Source organism: Anopheles stephensi, chromosome 3 (assembly GCF_013141755.1).
Source record: "Anopheles stephensi strain Indian chromosome 3, UCI_ANSTEP_V1.0, whole genome shotgun sequence".
Lineage (NCBI taxonomy): Eukaryota > Metazoa > Arthropoda > Insecta > Diptera > Culicidae > Anopheles > Anopheles stephensi.
In genome coordinates, this window is record NC_050203.1 from 31,901,080 (window position 1) to 31,925,236 (window position 24,157).

At 44.0% G+C, this 24,157-nt stretch overlaps 2 protein-coding genes across 5 annotated transcripts in view; both read right to left on the minus strand.

Annotated features, from left to right (window-relative positions):
- LOC118509514 (potassium voltage-gated channel subfamily KQT member 1-like) overlaps positions 1 to 24,157 on the minus strand; it is a 240,523-nt gene that overhangs the window by 153,774 nt on the left and 62,592 nt on the right. For 2 of the 4 annotated variants that reach the window (XM_036050208.1, XM_036050209.1), the window contains exon 3: positions 23,174 to 23,981. In XM_036050208.1, the coding sequence (XP_035906101.1) occupies positions 23,174 to 23,691 (518 nt within the window). In that variant the 5' untranslated portion in view covers positions 23,692 to 23,981. Of the gene's footprint in view, positions 1 to 5,037; positions 5,069 to 17,260; positions 18,144 to 23,173; positions 23,982 to 24,157 lie in introns of those variants that run through there. The other 2 variants (XM_036050210.1, XM_036050211.1) reach the window with 2 other exon arrangements.
- On the minus strand, positions 11,725 to 13,648 carry LOC118509516. The gene is made up of 2 exons (XM_036050217.1): positions 13,419 to 13,648; positions 11,725 to 13,354 (listed from the first exon to the last, which is right to left on the minus strand). The coding sequence occupies exons 1-2, from the start codon at positions 13,460 to 13,462 to the stop codon at positions 11,845 to 11,847; spliced, it is 1,554 nt and encodes a 517-aa protein (XP_035906110.1). The 5' UTR covers positions 13,463 to 13,648; the 3' UTR covers positions 11,725 to 11,844.

The window sequence follows — 24,157 nt, forward strand, 5'->3', positions numbered from 1 at the left end:
ATTCCAGCGACCTTGTATGGATTCATTTTGGGTTTGCTTTTTTTTTCCTGTTGAGAAGAAAATAAAACAGCAGCCCCACACACCACACATGGATAAACGAAAGAAGTGAACCGGAGATGAAAAAATTGAGGAGAAAAAAAACCATACACAGCGACCTAATGGAACGAAATGCGGCTATCCGTCTACCCGGTACACAGTGCGCTGCGCATATTAAATCATTCCAAACACGACCAAACTTGTTGAATGCGAAGTAGCGACAGCGATTTTCGGTTGTGAAGCTTGTCACGTTTTGTCGCCGCCACCAAAAACGCAGCACAACTTATCGAGATCATTCACGGCAGGACCAGGCTCGCGCTCATCCTCGATCGCGCCGGGAATTCCACGAGAAAACATTCTCGAACGGGCTTACATTAATAGACACCTCGAGGCGTGACATAAATATTACGGATTCAATCTTCCTTTCGCTTGAGTGCTGACATTTTATTCCATTTTAAATGCTTCAAGAAAGTGAACAAGCTGCATAAAGTTAAGCAATAGCAGCAATCCTGCTTACCATCCTTTCCGTTGTGGAGTTTCTACGCTGCTTCAAGCTAAACTTTATCGGTGGTAGGAAAAATTAATCATCTGACCCGGTCGGGCCAAGTTGCTCGTACCAAACTGAAATTGTTTCGTTCGACCTTAGTGCTTTGCAGATTCTAGCTACCGGTGGCATTGACGGGAAAGTTTCGAAAACTTACTGTTTAATTATGACTTTCTGTACTCAACTCGAACCCCGATTTCCAATCAGAGTTTAAGTTCGCTTTTTTATGTCTTTTACAGCAAAAAATTCGTCCCAAATCGGTTTCATGCTCTTGACGTTTAGGTACTCTGAATTCATAGGTTATCATACTGGCGCTCCTTTAAGCTACCAAGCCTGGAAGGTTCATCCATTGACTCTATCCACTCCACACACTCATGGTAATGTCCTCTGCGAGCGAAGAAGCAATTAATCATGGGTGGTTCATTTCGTGCTTTCTCGTTTGCAAAAATTGGTTTAATTAACGGTGACACAACCATTCAAGTCGGATATCCTTTCGGACTGGCCTTCGGTCGCTACTCCTCCAGCTGGCAGTTAACTCACACCCATTTGCTTGGTTCTCATTCGTCTAGCTGCGGATATGGTTGGACAGTAAAAGGTAGCGCAAGATAAGGCAGTAGAGTGATGGCCTAACTCGATGAGAAGCATCACGCAAACTTCAACCATTCTAAGAGAAAACTTCCGTTTAGGAGAACCCTGCAAGAAATGTAAAAATGGATAATACTAATCAAATCCTTTTGGTGACCTACACTAGATGTTCTCAGAACCACATAAATCCTACATTTGATCCTCTAGATACCCTGAGAGAAAACTACCAACCTTGACGATCACAGATATATCTAAATGATTCGATAAGCCAACCACAACAACAGTCCCCATGATTTAAGCACGGAAACATCTTTACGAAAACACTTCAAAATATGTTCTCGGTCAAAAATATGGCACAACTTCGACCATCGTAACAACTTTGCCGGCTACAAATCAAGCCACTCCATTAATAATACCTATCCTTGTGTCGCATCGATTTGTTTCCCCGACAAGAAACCACTGGCAAACACAAACCCCCACGTGTCTGCTGGTCAGCTTTAGACTAGCTCCACCGTCCTTCCAACTAATGTCCCGCAGCACTCCACAGCCTTTACGGCCTACCCGACCCGAAGTGTTGTGATTCATCATAGCGATATACGCCCGCCATACAACGTCCTCGCCGCTTCAAATATCTCTAAATCGTTGACTCTGCTGACTCGCACACAGTTCCTTCGTGAGTTGCGTGCTATCGCTTCCCGCGTTGCTCCGTAATATCTGTGGAAGACACTCCTGCGGACTCGCTCACCGCCCTCTCCCGTTCCACGCACTCGCTTATTGTTGACGGAAATTGAATGAGGGCCAAGGATCATGAATAAAAGATAGTGATCAATGTTTTTGTTCGTTCGCTTGCAGACATTGCAGGACTCCCGGCGTTCCTGTCTTTCCTGAAGAGGCTCTCGACGAGGACTCTCTCCTGCTCATTCGCTCCGGAAGTACTCCAAACCTGTAGTTCGAATACTGTCTTCGGTGAGTACGAGTTCAAGTATCGGAGAAACTAATGCTCAAGTCGGCCCCCCGCTTCCAGGGACACACGTTATCGGAGCCATCGGATAAGCTTTTGTTTACTCTTTGGGGTACTCTTTTACACTGAATTATTGATCCGTGCGCGTGTGAATCCCTGTGAACCTGGGTACCTCAACCGTACGGCAGTGGTCAACTCCGTGCCTGGCAAAGGTGCAAGGATGTGATGCGATGGAATTTGAGGGTGTGATTTACAGCTTTTATTGATTGGCCAGACTTTCGACGATGGTGGACCGCACCAGACACGATGGCTCGGGCTATCGGTAATGGTCATCTAAAGTGGTACGGGTGGTTTCGTTTTTCCTCATGCGACCAGTGGCGCCACCGAGTCGTGCGGACGAAAAAAAAAACACAATCACAGAATCGACTTTTATATTTCCATGAAATAGAGAGTTACCGGCCGAGTGGGATAAAAACGATAAAGCGCTGTAAAGTTTTGAATAGCTTTAACTCTTTTTAAAATATACACTTCTGTATCGTAATGTAACAAAACTTGGTTTTATTGACGAACTTAAGTCCCCCAATAACTCCAGTTGGTCTACCAAGTATTTTCAAAAGCTCATCTTCAAGGCACAGATAAACTAGCGCCTAACCAACAAAGCAAAATGAAGTAGAAAATAATATTATAAGCAACACGTTTCGCCATTTCGTTTTTCCCTTCAAGTCGTCGGCCACGAGCCTTCGGTCATGGATGCTGTTGCTGATACTGCTACTGCTGAATCATCAGCACCGATGCAACAAGTCATGCTGTTGCAGTTTGCGTGAATCTTCTCCGGTCATGATAGTGGAAAGCTGTTCCGCCTTTGCTTTTCCTCTCTCTGGCATATCCTCGATTTTTTTTCTTCAGCACGGAGTTCTCGAAAAGAGAAGGATAATCGAAAACCGTTCTTCTGCTTTCACCGTACATGAGATGCTGTTTTTTTTTCTCGGTCCGCAAACATGCAACAGCTAGCGCTCGGAAGAAAGTTTCTTCAATGCTTTGGATGTTCCGCACTAAAGCCTGTAGCAAAAACCATCGCACGTGATGAAATATTTTCTTAATCTTCATGCACTGTTTGTGGGCGCGCAAAAAAAAGGGCCATAAATACACGGCCAGAAAAAAGCTCCACACAAGCTGGGTGCACTCGCTTCTGTTCTGTATGATGTACGATCGGGAGGATTTTCCTGAACAATCGTCTCAACCGGCTCACTTGTTGGTGGTAAAAAGCTGTACGATTCATCTCGCCACAAAACAATGGGCAGCATCAAAACCTGGTGCTGATACGACCTGCTGGAACCCTGCTTCCCCGTAAGGATGGCTATATATCTCGAGCAGCGGATTATCGTCATCCGTTCACTCTCGGCCTTGATCGTGACCAGTCTCCCCGAACCGCAAATGCGAAACGGTTTACGGTAAGAATCGTTTGGAAACTGGTTACCTTCCAGCTGTGGCCAACATTTGTAGCCTGATAAAGTCCTGTTCCTTCCGCCTGTGCCTTCGTGTTGCAATAATATTTCTTCCTCTTTGTGCCACGGATGCCAGCTGTAGGATGGTCGCAACCACACAAGCACGTACCGCGACACTTAATCCCACCCAACGCGCTCGAGTCCAGCGCTAAAAGCTTTGCCTCTAGTGCAGCGAATGGTTGAAAATTGTACATGTGCCCAGGATGTGTCCTCATATTCTCGGTTGGCCTTAATCATCCCTTTCCAGTTTCTTTTTTCGGGATGACTTTTTCGAGAGGAAGACAGCATTCGAAAGGTAAGCTATTAACCACAATGAAATCCAGGGGATTGGATTTCTTTGTGACCGGTTTGCGGTTATCATTGCATTCGTAAGAGAGCTCCCACTCCTTTCATTCGCTGCAGATAAGGCAAAGGCAATGCATATCCAGCATAAAATGAGTCAAAGTAGTTTAAACACTTGTAAGGATTTCTTTAATATTACACAATCTCGCTCAAGAAATCAAGTAAAACTTCCCCATACCAACTCCTAATCGATAACGAATTCATCAACCGCGGCTCTGTTCGCGATCTGCTTAAAATTCCGCAAACTGAATAATAAAACCATCATTGATTGGTCATATTCTACTGATTCCAGTATTCATCGGCTTTTTCTCCCGCTTTTCCCACGCACTTTCCCTTAAGAAACGTGAACGAATCTCATCAAAATGCCTTTCGAAGCGAGGCTAGAACACACCGGGCTTCCATCACCACAGGCACCGCCGGTGGACAGTGTTTTGCTTCCGCCGAATGATACGCCTCATCGGTCTTTCCGTTTAGCTAGCAGTCGCACGGGCAAAACGCTCGCTAACAAACGGGGGAAAAAATCTACCACCCCACCAAATCTGAATTTTCTTGCGTCCTGCTTGTAGGAGGGTGCAAAATGGTTCCGCGCTGACGAATGGAATATTAAATTAAACGCAAATTTAATGTTCAAGTGAATGGAAAACCAGGCTTAAGGAATGCGTTCGCCTTTCTCTACCACTGCTAGCTGCCCGTTGGACGGCCCAGTTAAGCAGGCATTAGAAGCGACCGTGCGAACGACTGGTATTTTTGTGTTTTGTTCAGGTTTTTTTTTTCTAGCTAAATTGAAAATAAAAATGAGCAACGGAGCTTGAAAATGTTTTATGCTGCTGATGTTCCTTCCTGTGCAGAAGACGCGAAAGCCATCATTACGATCGTTCTAAGACGATTGAGGTCGATATTTTCATAGGAAGAGAAAATGGCGATTCGCTTGAATGGATTCGATCACTTCAACGTCTTTGACCATTTAATGATTGATTATTAATTTTAAATTATTATTGCGACCACAATACACGTTATTGTATATTTCAGTTCTTTAATAAATACACTATTGCTTATAATCTCACCTGATACTTTAACAAAGCTATGATGACATACCTGAAAATAAAGAAAAAGAATTATTATTATTAGTTTAATTCGAACATTTAACAGACTTTGAACTAACGCATGCGAATACAATAATGCGATACAATAATAATATGAAAATGGTATGATAGCACTAACAACACTGACGGCATTAAAATTAGTTAACAGAACACATATGTCCATTTTTATGCTTATTCAAGCTCAATTAATGGCAGGGCATCCATGAGTGGCGTCTGTCTTTCTGATATGGCAGTACCGAGAATCGAATCGTATACAAGATCCGTCAATCCTACCACGTGGTATCAATAAGACTAAGGCGAAGGCTCATAAGCAAGCTGTGGCCAACCTGAATTTAGAAGACCGTCAAGCTAAAGAAAAGATGAGGAGCTTTTAAGGTTGTAGAGTTGACCCTTGTTGGTTGCTATAATTTCTCAGGGCCATTGCCACTACCAAGGGCCCGGGTCAGTCAGGTGGGCTTATAGGTGACCGTACCTTTGAAATCGTCCAAAACTTCACCTATCTCGGGTGAAGAGACAGCACCGACAACAACATTGAAGTTGAGATACGCACAAGAGCGCTGGCTGCCTGTAGTCATAGTCATACTGCCTGAGATGACTTCTCCACTCAAAATACCTGTAGCGACGGACGAAGCTGGCACTTTATAAACCATTTATTATTCTTAAACTCAATGCAATAAAGTTGCAATGATCTCGCCAGGCTTCATTGGGATGGTCATGTCATGCGCAAGGCACTGGACGACCCAGCCCGTAAAGTCTTTCAGGCCGTCCACACGGACGGAGGAGGCGTGATAGGTTCAACTTAAGATGGTGTGATGTGTTCGTCGACATGAGGGATTGGCAGAAGATCGTGCTAAATCGTGAGTGGTATCGGAATCTGTTGCAGCAGGTCAAGACCGCAAGACGGTTGTACCGCCTGATAAGAATGCTGCATGAAATGAACTATACTATTTTCTCATTTATTCAAGAAGCACGGCCTGAAAGCATTTGATAACTTAAATAATTATAGTATTACAAAAAAAAAATTATTCAGTAAGAAGTACTTCTACATTCCCGCTTCGCATAAAATGAAGCGTCAAATCTTCAAACATCCCTGTTCATCATTGTCACTGACTGTAATGTCTCTACAGATACTGCTATCTAACGCACACCAACATTGAGAACAGCAGGGATCGATTTTTAAACCAGCCGCAGTAAAGTTCCCGGACTTTTCGGGATTTTAGAACAAGATGCTTTCACCCCCTAAGCCAAGATAAAAAGAGCCCCCCTTCCAGTACCACCTCCAACATCATCCTGATATCATCTTAAAAAACTAAGCCAGCTATTCAAAGACCCCGGCAGTGGTATCGTTCAACAAGATTTCAACCACAATGGTCATGATGGCTGGCTGGCTGGCAGTACAACCACTGTTCAATATGTTGCATAAATAAATTTAAATCCATACTGCCCCACGCTTCCCTCCTGCCGTAATCTTCTGTCCCCTGTGTAACACGGTAACTGCCTCATGGTGCAAAATTTCATCCACACAAACTGCTAAGTGCTTTCGAGATATCGGGCAGCTTGGCGAGCTAATTTATGTGTCATTTATCCCGTAAACGATTGGTTTCTGGTGGATGTTGCACGTCACACAATCACAGAAAGGTTGCACGCTAATGTCGGACTGAGGTTTTAAGGCTCTGCACAGACAACCGAGACCGAGCCAGGGCGTTTTTCTCGGTTGACTTCACACCGAACGTTGACCGGCGTCGTTGGAGCGGAAGGGGGGCAACAGGCAAAGAAGTAACGCCACCAACAATCACCCTCCATTGCACGACTTAAAACTTCCAGCTGCTGCGGCACTCGCACTCGGAAAGAAGAATTTCTCTCCAAGGACCCATATCTCCGCACCGGAGTGGATAACGGAATTTACAACGTAACGATGGTGCGCATTATTACGCAGGATTAATGAATGCATTACCATAAATCCACATTTCGTTAGTGTCGTCCATGGTGGGGCATGTGTTTATGTGTGTGTGTGCGTGTTTGTTGGTGAGCTCCAACCGGGAGAAAGCTTGGCAGAAGGCGCTAATGAACTAAACGGACCGGAGCAGGGTGCGAGAACGAAATGTGCGCTTAGAACGGTGCTGCAAATCGATTTGAATATTTTATTTCAAGGCAAATGACATTCGGTGGCCATCTTTGGCACGATTTGATCTAATGATACGTTTTTGCTTAGGCACCAGACCAGAAAGATGAGGCAGCGCAGATATGACGGCAAGATGCTCCTTAATTGAGATAATCTATTCTATTTATGGAACACAAATTATGCGCTTAGAATTAAACGCCTTTCCGGACATACTAAGAACTCATAGTGACCTTGCTTAGTATTTTCTCACCTTGTTAAACTGTCATTAGCCTCCTACAGTCCACACTTAATTAGAACAAAATAATCCTATTGCCAAGGTCTATCATCCTTGAAACAACCTACATTAATAACCAGTCTCTCGATGCACTTCCGACAGCCCTAAGCACAGATAAATCACTTTTCATCGATCGTTTTCCCGGCAAGCCTCCGTCCGTTCGGGCACCTAATCAATAAGCGTCATTGATGGCAACCGGCCTGTTAGTCGACCCTGCACTAACTTCTCGCACACGTTTGTCCGTCGCGTTAAGCTTCGATGACACCTCATCAGACACTTCCCGATCGAACGATTCACCTGTCAAGTCAAGATCCTCGTGGCCTGGCCTAGCGTCGTCGCTCGTCTATGGAGCGTACAATAATTTATCCAACGACTCACCATCATTCAACCGGTCGAGCCGGCCGCGTGGTGAGTTTTCCTGCACCCTCTCACACCTTCTTGGGCACATCCACCCTTCCGGAGGGGGATGCAAATAATCTGTTCCTCATTTTTCACTTTCTCCTTTTTGGACTGGCGCCACGCGTCCTCACTGATGACGGGGACGATGTGTTTTTGCTTCACGTTTTGCCACATGCAACATTCGAGCAGTGGAAAAGTGTCGTCGTCCTAATGTGACTGACGTGCGTCGATCTACGTACGGCGCTCTGGTAATGGGCCAAAATCTATCATCGATTTTGTTGCTGTGTTGTAGTGCAGCCTCTGTTCAGCTGTTGGAGTTGAGTTGCACTCGTGCTCCCTCTCTGTGCTATGTTCATTGCTTTTATGTTTAATGCGTTCCATGGAGCATTTTTTATGATCGCGTTTGGCGTCCTATGACATAACAGTACGCACGTCCGATGCAACAAGCATTCTCATGGGAACCATATTATTTTAATAAAATAAACCCGGTCATTTTAAGGCACGCAATCGGTAGTTTGTTATATGACCGACTTGGGCTAAGGAATTTATTAAGGCGAGGAATAATATATTTTTAACTTATTTGAAACGCCTATAGGATTCCATACCTTGACCTTAAAGAGGACTTTGTTTTAAATATACAAATGAGTCAATAAAATTGAAAATGTATCTTTTAAAGCAAAAAAAAGGAAGGATGTTTGTGTGGTATTTGCGACCGTAGACTTGTTGAGTTAGGAGAACAAATATTAAAAATTATCTAACTATGCAGGATTTCTCTTGCTTTCCTGCTGATAAACATAAGATAAAGCCTTTCACATGTACCGTCTCATAAAAAAAATCTTTTTTCTTACAAGTTTGACGATGTAGAGTGTCAGAAAACGGAATAATGTAGTCTAATGTTGCATTGTCTAAGGGGCGGTCCGGTGGCCGAGGCGACAGCGGCGCCGGTCTTCACACGGCAGGGCCGGGGTTCAAATCCCATCCAGACAGCCAGCCTCCCCGTACGGAGGGCTGACTACCTTACTACGGGTAAAATTAAGTCACAGAAAGCCACAAATGGCAGGCCGAGACCTTTGGAGGTTGTAGTGTCAATGAAGAAGAAGAAGAAGAATGTTTTATACTGTTGAAATAGACGTAATGGTGCCGATGTTTAACGAATTGACTTATTACTTACTATACAAACAAAAATAATATCAATATTTTGGGATATTATATTTTTAAAACCATAAATTAATCTATTTTAAAAATCGATCAATTTTATGCTTTTGGGTTTAGGCGCATAGGTTGATGGTTTTAGTCACAAAAGGTTTTGACTTTATTTAATTTCAACAATGTTTTTCCTACTGAATGATCTACCCTATTTACAAAACTTTCTTAATTTTCCCATTTTACAAAACTGATAGAGATATTTAATATATTGTAGAAGCTTTCGTCAAATTTTTGGTTTATTAAATCAAGTAAAAGTATCGAAAGCAATAATTTGAAAATTTTATACAAAAGCTGTATTTTGTCCATCATTGTATGTGTATTAATTGTATAGAAAAGTACGATACTATACATCATTTTATAGTATATTAATAATAGATCAATGTATAGAGTGAACCTTTCTTTCACATCGGTAATTTTTAAGTAGAAATTTACTCTTTCCTGCCTCGAACGACAGTTAAAAGCGCATGAAACCTCTGTCGACTACGAAATATACAGAGTGACAACCGTTCACTGTTCCCGTTCGAAATAAAACTTCCGACATGATCCATTCGCTCTCACGTCTGTACCTATCTCAAATCAATTATAGTGTGATTGCAGAAGAATAGCACCTCAATTATAAACCTGTTGTGTGTGTGTGCGCGCGAGAGACGGTGGAAGAAGTTTAAGGTGAAGGACTTTGGACATGCACGTGGGGCAACACTACCGGGACGGGATTCAAGATGTAGGGCAAATATGCATTCACTTTCTACGATTGATACACTTAAAAGCGTACGGAACCGCCAGCAGCTGTCATCCGTTCTCACACACAGGTACGACGGTGTATCGATTGAATGGTGTGCAGCTGCATGAATAATGTACCGTGCATATATACACTGTGATTGTGCTCCGATGGTGAACCTGTAGAACAAGGCGTTTGTTTGCCTTTTCGCGAATTAAATGCGTGTGCGAATGTTTGTCTGTGTGCCGTATAATATGGTGTATGTGTGTAGTCCCCTCTTTAAGAATGGCAACCCGTACTGTGGATTGCGTTTCCCCATTCATAATCCAACTCCTTTTTGCCAGCTTACCAATTAATGTAACTAGTGCAAGATAGTGCCCTAAGTGAGGCGGTGGCTTGTGCGAGTGCTGACGAAACGATTGATTAGATCTCTTTTTAATTTTGTTCACTGTAATGGTTTCTTAACAATTCTTAAGCAATTCAACTGTTGAATCGCTCGGTGGAATGTTTCAAATGGATAGTTGATTATTGCAATCCCACTGTGGAATGTTGCAATCAGTAGGAGAAAAAAAAGAAAATTGCATCAAGTATCGTTTCTCAAAAATCACTCTTGTTAAACCTGTTCGAATGTGCATGATAGAACGTGAAAATTTAAACTAAAAATCCAATAACATTTTGCATTTTGACGGTTTACCGGGATTGAAAGCAACTTTCAGCTAAAAATCCAGCGTTGATTGAAAATTATTTCAGCGAGAGTTGCAATTTTCTCCTAATTGAATGTAACATTCCATTCTATGATTGCCACTCGCGACAAAATGTATACAATTTTCTAATATTGAGTTGAAACATTTCAACGATTGATTTAAAAAATTTCTTATAAGTCTCTTAATTCTGTAAAAAAAATTATTACAATTGTTTCTACATAATTAAACTATTTTTTTTTCTCATACAAAAATACAAATTTTAAAAGTTCTATCAAATTCTTCGACAAATAATATTAAGCTACGTAAGTTACTTTCAACCTCATATTTAAAGGCTTAAAAGAGCCCTATACAAAAATTAACTGCAATAAAAACTTCTGCTGTAATTTATTTGCGATTAAATATGTTTTAGAATCGTATTGAATTCATATTTAATGCGTTAGCCTGCTTAGAATTATTCATAAAATTTAATAAATTACGTGACTTTGAATTTGAGCCCCTCCACAATGTTCTTGCTTCAGAAAGCATTTTTATAGACCACCGCTCCATCAACCAGCAAACGGTTTCTTCACCAACACTATACCCATCCTGATGCTGCCCACTATCGATCGCAGTAATCGATATTTCCAGCCCGTGTGCAGAGACAGAAGCAACAAATCGGGCTCCCAGCTCCCAGTCCAAGTCGTTAGAAATCCATTCCATCCCTACCCGCAAAAAAACATATGTTTCGTTCATAAAAAAGCAACCACCTTCCCATTAAATTTGGCAAAAGGGATTTAAGAGCGGTACACTCCCTGAGGCCAATCGTAGCGCCTTGCATCGTTAGCGAGTCGCCAAATCGACCCCCAGACCACCAAAGGTCATTTTCGACGGGGTTTCGCTGGTGATACTGTCCTGCCGTGTTCTTGTTTATTTTGCTCCCGAGGGGAAATCCCACCAGATAACGTACAGCGTTTGCAAATGCAAGCAGCAAGTCCGAGCCGGCCGAGCGTGACTAAGAACTTGGTCTTGGTCTAACCACAAAGAGAGAGAGAGAGAGAGAGAGAGAGAGAGAGAGAGAGTGAGAGACAGCATTCAGTGTCAGGTTCCTGGGCCTTGGCTCGAAATAAATCATAACTCCTATCAGCTATCATCAGATGACGTCGTCACGTTGAAAGTGACATAGGGAGAGCTAGGGAGAGAGTGTCAATGCTGGCCATACACATATCATAACTTCATAAGCCGGAAGTTGGTTTGAATTATTTATCTGACATTCATTTATGACTATCAACAATTTGTTTTATTCAACAACCTTCCTCAACAATCCGACAAAACAAATAGTGCTCGTCTGCGCTCCGAACCTCAGCTTCTATGCTTCCGCCTGGGCCGACGGCTGAACCTTACTGAGAATCTTGATCAAATTTTGCTCTCGTACGTTCAAATCCTGCAGCGTAGCGTTTGCTTTCTGCAGTGCCGTATCGGCCTCGCCGTTAAGCTTCTTCATCCGAGCATTTTCCTCCAGCAGCTCCGTTTCCTTCTTCTGGTACATATCCCAATCGCGGATGGCATTGCTTTGCTTGCCCTGCTCTTCGATGTAATGGTCCTCGTACCGCTGCACAATGCTACGCAACAGCTGCAGCAGATTGTGGTCCTCCGTAACAGTGATCTGCAACTCTGCGGCCACCGTTTCCAGCTCACCTGCCAGCTCATTGTATGCGTTCTGCAAAGCCGGTAGCTTCCTTTCCAATGCTGTCTTCGTTTGCGTTAGCTGTATCTTCATCTGGTTCCGGCGCGTCTCCTCGTCGATCGTCGTGCTGTACTGCTTCTTGATCATGTCTACCTTCCGCAGTCGGTCTTTATTTTCTTTCTCACACTCGGCCCGCTCCTTTTCCGAACCGACGCGAGAAAACAGTGCATACTCCTTGCGCTTCAGATCGATCAGCCGCTCGGCGTACGGAGCAACCAGATTTTCACAGCAGTACGGACCCTCGTACTTATCGGTGTCCGTGCACGCCTCCTTATCGCGTCCGGTTGCATCGCGTACGGTCGCAATCGAAACGCTTTCCAACTGTTTGTTTTTCTTGAAAAACTTTTTCAGCGTTGCACACTGCAACCCATTTCCACGCAGATCGAAGCTGGTGACAGCGGGCGAAAACTTCACTTCACTCAACAGCACGAGCTTGTTGTTGCTGAGATTGATCGACCTTCCCTGGGAAACGGCCGCAAACTCCGGGCCCAAATGGGCTAGCTTGTTCGACGAGAGGTCTAACATTTCCAGCTGCGAAAACACTACGTTCCGCTGGTTCTTTACGTCGAAAATGAAATTGTACTCCAGGTTTAGGTGCTTCAGCGTTTCCGACGAAGCAGCAAGGTCACCGAAATCCAACATATCGATCTCGTTCAACTTCAGATCCAGATACTCGACCCGACTACGGCACGCATCGGCCAGGCTCAGCAGTGAACCGATCTTATTGTTGGCCAGATACAGTCGCTTACTTCCCCAGCCCTGCCGTTCGCCGTAACAGATCACGGACGAGATATTATTGTTGGCGGCGTGCAACGTTTGTATGGCCGGTCCAACCAGTACCTCCGTCACAAAGTTGTTATTCAAATCGATCGTCTGCAGTTTCGAGAGCGATCGAACATCCAACGACTCGTACACCACGTTCGACGACACATTCAGCACCTCGAGGTTGGTAAACGGTGCCAAATCATCGGCGCTTATCTTGGACAGCAGATTGCCGCTCAAATCTAGCTCCTTTACGTTCCACGCCGATGGGCGGATGCTTTCCAGCGCGTGCTTTAGCGTGATGTCCATCACCTTTTCGATCTTGTACTTGCTGCCCTGGTATTTCACCTGATGTATTGCCGTGGCGACACTGTAAGCGACATCAATTAAGCTCTTAACGTAACCGTGATGAGTAAAGCATCGTCGTCTCTTACCAAACGAACGCTAGCAAAACTGTGCAAACCCGCAACGACACCATCTTGTTCAACGTGTTTCTTCGATCGTATGCAGCTCGCTACTAACTCTGGGTGAAGCTGTAAATTCATGCGACCTGTGCGCCCAGACTCTGGGGGATTCCTCCTGATAAGCTATTCCGGCGGGGTCATGTTATGTTTGACACCGGTGGCATCCCTAGAGCTAGTGCAGGAACAGCGATGGAATCACCTCTGTACACCGCAGAGAGTTGTGGCGCTTTATAAAGCGCAATACTCATTCCTATGCAAACATACGTAAGGCCTGATCTGATAATGATGCGGTTTACGGTTGGGAATCCTGCTAAAAAAGATTGTTGCCGTTACGTCGCCACTATGGTATTCTTGGTAAAGTTTAAATTTGATGTAAATATTCAACTAGAAGTTTAATCCCGTGGTACAGTGGTACAGGAACTGGTCCATTTTTACGACACTGATCGAATTCAAATCTCACCTAAATTCTTGATACACGGCAACAGAAGTGACGGACGTTTTTATTTCTTGATAAAAAATAATTCTAGTTAACCACTATTACATCTGATTACAGAGCTTACATCTAATTTAACAAAATATTTAAAAAAAAAAAACAAAATAGGGCTCAAAGCAAACCCATTTACATTTTTCTTCTTCCTTGGCACTACAACCTCGAGAGGTCTCGGCCTGCCATTTCTGGCTTTCTGTGACTCTGTGAAAATTAATAAAAACAACATTAAAAGTTTCTTGTAAATATAGATTAAATTGACACTAAACTGTTCAATATTCGTGCACCCCAGGGATAGAGTGCCTCCCCTTTCACCACCTGGGGAAAGGAATGTCTCCAAGCCAATGTAAATTGTATTACATTAGTAATTCAGTTCTGTTTCAGTATCTGTACAGTATCATCACTCATAATTGCAAAACTGTCCTATTCCATCTTCTATGAACTGTCACAATACAGAAGGAAATTAGCATAAAACAGCACACACTCAGTTGCATCCACTAAAACCATCACCGTGCAACATTAACATGCACAGCCCGCACTGGTGCACTAACTACCCAACGCAAATATTTCTTCTGCCAACAATAAACTTGTCGCACTCTGTCGTCAGTTCAAATGGAACAGTAACGCATTCAAATTTGCAGGGTTGTCAAACGGCACACATGGCACCGGCCGACACTATGACTACGATGTTCATTCGAAACGGTAATTAGCCTTGGTTTCTTCTTAAACCATCATGTTCCTACACGGTTGCGAGCGTGACACGCGAAGCAACGTGGATGCTGCTTCTGCATCTACTCACTCGCAAGAACGAAAAAGTGCGACCCCGCGTATCGAACGCACACTCACAGTAAACAAAGTGACAAAAATAATACCAAATTCAGGTCAACAAACCGTCACCCCGGCATCACCGAGCGCGACATGATCATGCTGCTGGTGTAAGCATTTTTGTGCGGTGAATAGGCCTAGACGCTAGCGAAAAAGGGCCAACTCGCACACCAAACACTTGCTGGGCAAACGATCGGTTAATAATTTTATGGCCAAACATAAATATTAACGTCAATGTGGGCTCCTCGGAAATATCCCGGGGGCCCCTTGGGAAATGTATTAAGAGTGACAGTCTGGAGGGAAAATATTTCTGACTTCAAAAAATAAACACAGCTCTTAATTGACGATTGGTAGATGATTCGTGTTTGTTTAATTTTAACCAACGGAAAATCTATTCACTTCTATGATCATCAACTAGTGACACCAGATGCCACCACCCGATGCCAGATGTATACTTCCAACACAATCGACCGATTGTTCTCACACCGAGAACAGCTGGATAACACGTTGCAATGACAGCAAGAGGCGGATGAAGAAAAAAAAATCCCACCCATCTCTATCCACATGTGTTGAATAAAGCGTCCCTTGTTCGAAGTGAAACTATCACTGACGATCGAACGTTTTTTTATCAAGCTTAACATCTTGTTACGTAAAATGTGCTGAGTCGATTGCTCGTCTCGGGTTAATCAACTCGGGAAGTTTTTGCACAGCACAAAAAAAAACGATTACCCATTCGAATACAAAAAAAAAATTGTAGTTTCCCCCCATTTTACAATCAACCATAAACATTGACAGCTAAGCATTCAAGATAACTCGCACAAAAACGAAACTGTTTATCACTGTGAGCTGCACAAAAATAGATATTGCTTTGTAATAAAACATGGGACAAAAAAAACTACTCACACACACACACTCACTCATCAGTCATCACTTTTCGAACACTAATTAACACCACACCATTTCTCCTTAATACGCAAAACGGTCGGTTGATAAACAGTTGTTGTTGCGCGATCTCCAAACAAAACTCCCTCCTTGCGTGTAGGCAATCCGCACAGCACAACCGGTGTTCCGTACGCGTTACAGTCAAACAGTCGCTTAGGGTAGCTACTAATCACAAACAAACCGGGTTTGAAATTAACCTCAAACATTTTGATTCTCCATCTGTGGAACTGCATTCTGTGATGCACTTTTCACTCAAACTTTGGCCCTCACACACACACACACACACACACACACACACACACACACACAGACACACATCTAGGTCAGCTGTGCACACTCCGTACTTAACATGCATTGTCTGGTGCAGCCAGACAGCTTCAATTTCTTCTTCTGTTGCGTCTGTTACACTCGCACGTTGCTTGCAGCGTTACATAAAATTTCAACCCGAAGCATACGTTCGCAAGCAGTGAGTTGAGAGAGGCGGGCTGCAGAAATTTTGCAACCCTGTTTTAGTTTTTTTTATCGACTTGCACCAACAACCAACATCGCGCAAATGTTTCTTTGTGTCTGATGTTTATCAAATGAGTCGCTCGCTTCCCGTTCTGCTGCTCTTTCAACGCCCGATTCCTTTTCCCCGCATCGCATCGGTTTCATTTAAATGCTCGCTGAAATATGACATCGTCTGCGAGCATTCCACGCTCGCTTTTCGTTGTTGCTTGATAAAGGCATACAGCAGCAGAAACTAAAGCATAACAAACCGGGTACATGCATTGCCTTCGATAGCAATTTCTTAAGCAGGTTGGGCGTGTTGGGAGAATCCACACCCGATCGCGAATGCCAGCTGAGCTAGCAAACCACAACCCGTTTCACCACAAGCGAAATTGGTTTGCCTGAAGTTGAAGGTTAGGCCGGGTTGAAACCCCCATCCGCCCCTGGTCCCACCACCCTGGGAAGGGGGGGAAGCAACTCAGCTGTCGATCGTGTGCTGACGATCAAGTTCAGGCAAGTGTAACCAAACTGGATACGCAAGGGTATCATAGTCGGGCGCTTCGGAGGGCGACTGTTGCTCCCTTCTTGCACGCATCATCATGCATTGTCTTGTTCTTCCTTTTTCGGTAAACATTCGGTACGATATGCCGGTCTCGATTATCATGTCCCGCAGACTGTTAATTACTAGGCTCGAACCTGTTTTTTTTTTTTCGCAGCGGCTGAAATGAGCAAGCAGACAGCGGGACTACCCACTTTATTATTCGCTAAATCGATTCCATCGTCAAACGTCAGTACTTGCTGCAATGAGTTTGAAACAGCAGGGTACAATGCATTATGCAAGATCATTGTGTTTGCGTCTGTGGAGATGTCTCACTCGCGAGCGCAAAACAACAAAAAAAACAGTACAACACCCTCTAGTGGGTCATCCTCGCGACTGATTCATCTGTCACGAGCGACAAAATAAATAAATACGCTGACACACTCGAATGCGACACGAACACACGCAACGGACACTTTCTGTACGCATCAGGGCATTGTAATGTACTAGGGCTTCAGCTTTGTCACTTACGTTTTCTTTCTCTTTGTGCGGGGCTTGATTTACGGTGACGATCAAACGGTGCACACACACACGCAAGCACACGAAGCAGCTACGATCAGGTGTGGTTACGAGAGACCCAGCAAACTGAAGGCTTCCAGAATCCTTCGGCACAAGGACACAGAGGCCACACACACCGCCTTCTCGCACTCGAAACGGACTGAGATGAAAGATGGTACGTAACGATCGCGCCAAATCGACTACGGTTAGCGGCAGCGACAGCGATGGCGATCGTAGTGATAGCAGCAGTAGTAGCAGAAGTAGTAGTAGCAGCAGTAACAGCAATGATAGTAGGAATGGATCTTTGGCCGAAAAGATTTTTCATTCCCCGCTTTGCCTTCGGCTTCAATCACACACACACGCAGAGCCACTCACACACACTTTTCCTTTTCTTTTTTTGCTGGCTTAATTTCTCTTCTCTGCTTCAAGGACCTCTACACATACTATCACTCCACTCCCGCAGAAACACGCACATTCACTCGTACATTCGGCACACACAAACACCTGACGAAGAACGACGGGATACATACGGGTGCACACATACACAACAAAAGCACATACACACACACAGACACACGAGCCCCACGGCGGACGGCTCTGCTGGCAGCAGAGTAGGACCCCGCTAGAACCGAACAATCGCGCGCCAAAACAGGCGCGGCGCCCACTAGATCCTTGCGTACGGGCGGATGCAGGATGCACCAGGCTGCATCACAGGCGGCTACCGTCGACGTACGCAATGCGCGGCGGACACTTGCTAACGCGGGAACCTCAACACTAGGAAACCGATCCTAACACCGAGCGGACGGCGAACACGGACGGCCACATCCGCACGCTTTGAGAGGAAATTTTGAAATGAACGGTACTGCTGAGTGACGCCGTCCTGTAGCGGGTACCGACACCGACCGGGGCGCATGCGGTCACTGCCGAGCGAACGTTCATCCGAACGTTCGTACGCCGACTGTTACCGTGGATGAACGGTCGGTTCGGTCCATTGTATGGGGTTTGTTTTCATCGGTGCTGCTTTTGTTTGCGAGCGAATGTTTTTGCTATTCAACGCTCGTACAGCAACGGAAAGTACAACGGAAAGGTTAAAGCAATTTAAAAGTAATATTTTATTCTTTAAAGTTATAAAATTCTATTTTATTCGACAAAATGAAAGTCTTTAAAGCAAAAAGTTAAATGACAATAGGGCTCCCCCATATAAAATTTCATGTACCATCCTTCCAACTACGGTTAAAATCAAGTCACAGAAAGCCAGCAATGACCGGCCCAAGAAGATGAAGAAGCCGTTGTTGACAAAATCGTAGTGAAAAATTTGTATACTACAAGATAGAGACTCATAAAACAGATAATAGATCGAAATATAATTCGAATGCATATGATAGTTGTATAACTGAGTTAAAGAAATGAATTTTTATTTAATCGAGTACAACGACAGTATTGAGAGTTAAATGTAAGTTTAATTTTGGCAATCGAATGGCATGATCTAATCAAAGTATAAGCAAACTAAGCTGAATTCTTATCGAACGAGGCGAATCTTACCAAACGCTGGTTGTGGGGTTCTGGGATCTTCTTTCGAACATTTAGAGGGGTTCCATAAGGAAGTTTCTCGTATTACAACTCCGCTTGGGTTCTGACTATGACCCACTCAGCAGATTCTATGTGTTAGGGGTCTCCTACTATTATTCCTCTTATGGCCTCCAAGGGACTTGCTTCGCCACTGTAGAATGGAATATCAATACTGTTTTTTAATCTTAATATAAATAATGTTTGGGGATTTTTTTCTAATTATCTAAATCAACTGTTCTGCAGTATCAATTGCAACTTCGTTTTAACCTCTAAAATTTCCTAACTTAATGAAATTTGATGTTTTTAACTCATTGATCGATAACATTCTTAAGACCTGATGCATCTTTAATTTTCCTTTCATTAGTTTGTAAGAAAGTTAGCAAATAGTACATCCTTAGGGAAGTTATTGAAATATTATTTAAATAAAAATAAATGAAAGGACAATTTAAGTAAAAACATGCATTTTACACTCATCAACATAGGAAAATGATTTGAGGAATCTAAGAACAATGTTGAGCCTTTGAAGCAAACACCTGTCAATATTATACAAATGGCACTGAATCGAGCAGCGAAAGTCATCCGAAGACGCTCAGTGTAAGCATTTATTTTCTCACATCTCACTCATGCACGAATGAACGAATGAATGCAGGGTTACTCGGTCCATTTTGAAAAGATGACCAGTATTTAACCGGTTCATCATTCATTCAACTGGTTAAAGCATTCAAAATTAAACCATTTTTTTCTCAACATAAAGAACATATTGCAAAATATTGGAAATTGCAATTCTCTACTGTTAAGATAGATCTTAAAACGCGACCACACAGTTCCCCATCTTCTCCACTCAACCAGGAGTTCATCTACCGCGAAGACAGCGAACGTATCACTCGTTCACCCGAGCACTCCCTTGTCTAGTTTGTCGTGTCTTCATTGTTCCAGTACTTGCACGCGGCGCGGCACATCATCGCGTTGGTCGACTAGGCCGCGTTCTGTTTCCCCTTCTCGCGATGCACTTTTCCGACCCCGGGGGGAGGAAGGTGAAAAATCATACCGTCACACTGTCTGATTTTCCTCCGTACCGAAACCCCATTCTAGCGTCTATTTTCTTCCATGCTCAGCTCCACCGGATGATCCTCCGCACGGCTGTTTTCTTCGCCTCTTTATGGTAACCGGCATTCTCCCGGTGCGTTATTTTTAAAATCCAAACCATGTGCTACCGAAGGCACCGGTAGGATAAAGCGAGCACACATACATACACACTCACGCGAGCGCAGTTTGGGAAAATCGAACTGACCACATGTGACGGGCAGAATGTTTTCCCGAGTGACGTCATTCCCTGTACCCTGCAGAGAGTGTGAAATACGTTTTCGAACCACCTGATACACACACACACTCACACACCGCAACCGACGTGCAGCGTGCATGCCGGTGTTTGTACGCCTGGTGGAAAAGTATTTTACATCCACAAACCAACCGAACGGGGGAAGCTGACTTTGCGCTGCAAACCTCGGGCTCGTTATTTTGTGGAATGTTTTATGGCTGCAGTTTGTTTACGGGAATGGCCTGAAAATAGTTAAGGGGTAGGGGGGGGGAAGGGGTGTAAAAGGTCCTGGAGGGAGAATGAAGGAGAAATCTTTTCACCAAACCATCCATCCACCCACCCCAACGGACTCCAATAAAGGTCACTCGCTAAACTTGGAACTCCATCAGCTTCTTCGGCAAGAATGCATTTATGTTTGTTTATTTTTCCTACGCTTCTAGTTTTTCTCTCTTTCTCTCTCTTTCTAGCTCTCTTCAACCACCACTCGTGTGCCGATTACAAAGTTCATGGTTTGTTTTGGAACAAGCCAGCAACGGAACGATCGGTAGCAAACATTAAAACCCCGGTGTACCACGGCCCGTATGCAGAAAAGGGGCATCCATGCATCGTGTAACATCGGTGGTAATGGCGACGAGCGAGACGGGTCGGACGGATCCTAAATTTGGAAATGGTATTTTTGTCGCAAAGTGTACCTTTTTCTTTCGCGTTTTACTTTCGCCCTGCCTGGCCGATGGTAGGCCAGAAAGGAAACATGTGTTCCGTGAAGAGAGTAGGTGTACGTTTCCAAACATTTACGAAGCATTATTTTCGCTGTGCGGTTTCGAGATTGGGCAACAAAGGTGAACCGAACGTGTAAGAGTAAATCACTATTATTTTTAAATAAGGTGAAAATTGATGACATTAGGCTTAAAATTGGACGCTTAAAATAGATTAAGGAAGAATGGATATTGGTACAAATATAAGGTACTGATATAAGTGGCTAGTAAGTAATTAAACAATTTCTCGATGTGCATTTGTTTATGGTTTTAAAACTACTTCTAGTCAGTGGAAAATATTTAATGTTTAGATATTATTTCAGTAAGGTAATTGGAATTTTATCTTAAAATTAATTTACTTAAAATTAGACTTAAAATTAGACAACTTAAGGGTGAAGTAGCAGTTTTTGACTCACTGGAAAGTGAGGTTCGAGGCTGTAAGGAGGGATGTTCGGAAGGCGGGATGGAAGAGCTGTAGTCGAAGAGATCGGAGACACTATTAAAACTGCGCAGACATATAAGAAAGCGGTCATTATGGCCGAAGCCCGTACGCCGGGACACGATGGCTAGCGGTGACGTGGTGGAGCAAGCAAGCGATGAACACGGCACTAGCCACAGACCACCGTTTATCTAAGGACGCCAACCCCAAAAGTTGGCATCGAGGCTCATAGGAAGGAAGGGACTGATTGGAGGAGCCTAGAAACCTACGAGTAGCTAGTCTGGTAAAATAGAGCTGCACTTGTTCTAGCTTGACGTTCCAAGCAGAAGCCGTGGGACACCAGATGATGCTCCCTTACTCGAGGGTGGATCGAACCAAGCTGCAGTACAGCGACTGCAGACAGAAGAGGTCAGTGATTTCAACGGAGAATTTGCGAATAAGACCCAGTGTTCTAAACGCTTTTTTAAGGATGTGGCCGTAGTGCTCGTGGAAGGACATTTTGCTATCAAGGATGACCCCAAGGTCGTTGATAGCGTTGGAGTGTGCGAGGACTTGTGAATTTAAGGAGTACGGCGCCAGGATTGGATTGGGGGATCTGGAGAAGGAGATGCCGGAGAACTTTACTAGGCTAAGGGAGAGGCAGTTGGAAGGGCACCAGAGAGAGAAGGAATCCAGCAGTTGTTGCAGGGATTTGGAGTCACGGAGGTACGTTATGGGTGAGAAAATTTGAGGGAAGAAGGTAGCATAGGTCATTTATAAAGATGATAAAAAGGAGGGTGCTGAGAACGCTGTCTTGTGTGACGCCAGACGAGCAAAGGAAGCTCATATGAAACACAAGAGCCTAGTTTGCCGCGGTGCGAAGAGAGGTGGCAGGCATGACCTTAAAAGAGGTCGTTAAACCACAAAAGAAGAAGAAGCTGATCATATTCTCATGTTAAGGTCCGAATGAGAACCCAGACTGTTGTAAAAATTGGTCATTTGCATTATAGGGTCTCATCCACCATTGACTACAACAACTATTGAACGAGTTTTGAAGCGTCTTTTTGTACTAAATAATTCTACTCAAGAACAAAATCAGAGCTACAATTTGAGCCTTCAAATTTCCAATTTATTCTGAAACAAATATGAAAAACAATTCAAAACTCTCTCACATTATTCTTCGGTAAGCATTTCGAGAAAACTCGTTCCGTACATAATTACATCTCGAAACGGCCACTACCGAATAAAATTATTGTCCGTAAATACGCGAAACTCCTTAACGATTCGTCTCACACAAACCGTCTCTTCTCCTAACTCAAAGGGTAAAATCCCTATCCACACTGTGTGTGTGAGTACTTGCACCACTTAAGCTCCCATTTAGCTTACGCCAAACAAATTCCAGTCGCGTGATGTGTCGTTTAAACTCCACAAAACAAATCCCGATCCCGATTCGAGATGGTGTCTGTTTGCTGTGCAAATTAACGACGCATCATTCTGCTGTCCCTTACCGCAAGTCAAACACATTCCCTTTTCTTCAGCTTACGATTGCAATGCTCTTTTGTGACCGGAATCGTGAGCATTACGCACTTATTATCATTACGCTCATAATTAGTACTACCAGGTTGCCGGGCGAATCACACGATCAAACCATCACGACTCCCTCACAAACGATCGCTCATTAAAAACAGAGAGGGTGGCTGAGCGATCTACATCGTTTAAGCGCTTGCTCATGTTTGCCTGGCGCAAAAGTAAATATTTTTCAAGAAATTGTACAACCTCCCCGGTGCTGGAGTGTTTGGTTGGTCCATCCCGCTCCCTACACTTACCTCTTGATCTCGTCGGATATCTTCTTCCTCACTTCCTCATTTTCGGTGTAGTGGATTTCGGTCGAATCGAACCGGACGAAGTCCACCTTCGATTTCTTCACGACCGTTGTAGTGTTGCTGCACGGCGCAAGGCTGCTAGGTGTCGGTGAATTTCCGCCATCATTGATGCCCTCATCGATGGTGGCTACCGTTGAGGGAAAGTTCTCCGCACCGACCATCATACCACTGCTTCCGCCCGGACTGATGGTGCTGACTCTGGTGGCCTTTCGTGACACGCGATCCTTCGACGTGCGGTGCCGTGTGTCCGTGCGTGCGTTCATGGATGATAGTGAAATGGCCGAGGGGGAGGATGACATGATACCGGCCGCTGGTGGTGGAAGCGGTGATGAAGGCATGGAAAGGATACGTAACGATACGTTCTTTCCGCTGCTACCGTTGTAGTGTTTCGGCTGACCATCCGGGTCCGGGGAGGCTGGTTCGTTCTCGAACAGGTCCTCCATTGCTCCGGTGCTTCTCATTGCTCCGGGCACGGCACCAATCAGGCTAACTATGATTATGGATAACGCTTTGTAACGGTTAAGGTGTCTAGCGTTAAGTTACACTTGGGTAGTGTTCAGGATCTTCATGACTGCACCATCGTTCATAGCCAACAGGTTGCTCCCATACAAGACTAAGTTGTTCTGATTTTAATGGACCTTTAAATGTAACTAAGAGCACACAAGTTGATTGTTGTAGTTATTGGTGTTGAGCCACATTTGCCGAAAGCAGGATAGGTGATACTGTCGGATGTCACGAAGAATGTTGTCGACTGTAAATAAAAGAGGAAAGAATAGTGAGCTAGTGAAGAGATTTTATATATGTCCAGAGTTTTATTATTTGAATCATAAGATCAGAGATAAGTAAGATCTTCTTTTTCATTCTTGAAAGGTCTCGGGCTGACATTTCTGGCTTTCTGTTACTTAGTTTTACTCTTAGCTGGATAGC

What these genes read in the sequence shown, in the direction of transcription:
- LOC118509516 (XM_036050217.1), bottom strand. Translation starts at nt 13,462, where the DNA reads ATGGTGTCGTTGCGGGTTTGCACAGTTTTGCTAGCGTTCGTTTG. An exon ending in GTTTTGCTAGCGTTCGTTTG is followed by an intron (nt 13,355 to 13,418) that starts GTAAGAGACGAC and finishes TGTCGCTTACAG; the next exon opens with TGTCGCCACGGCAATACATC.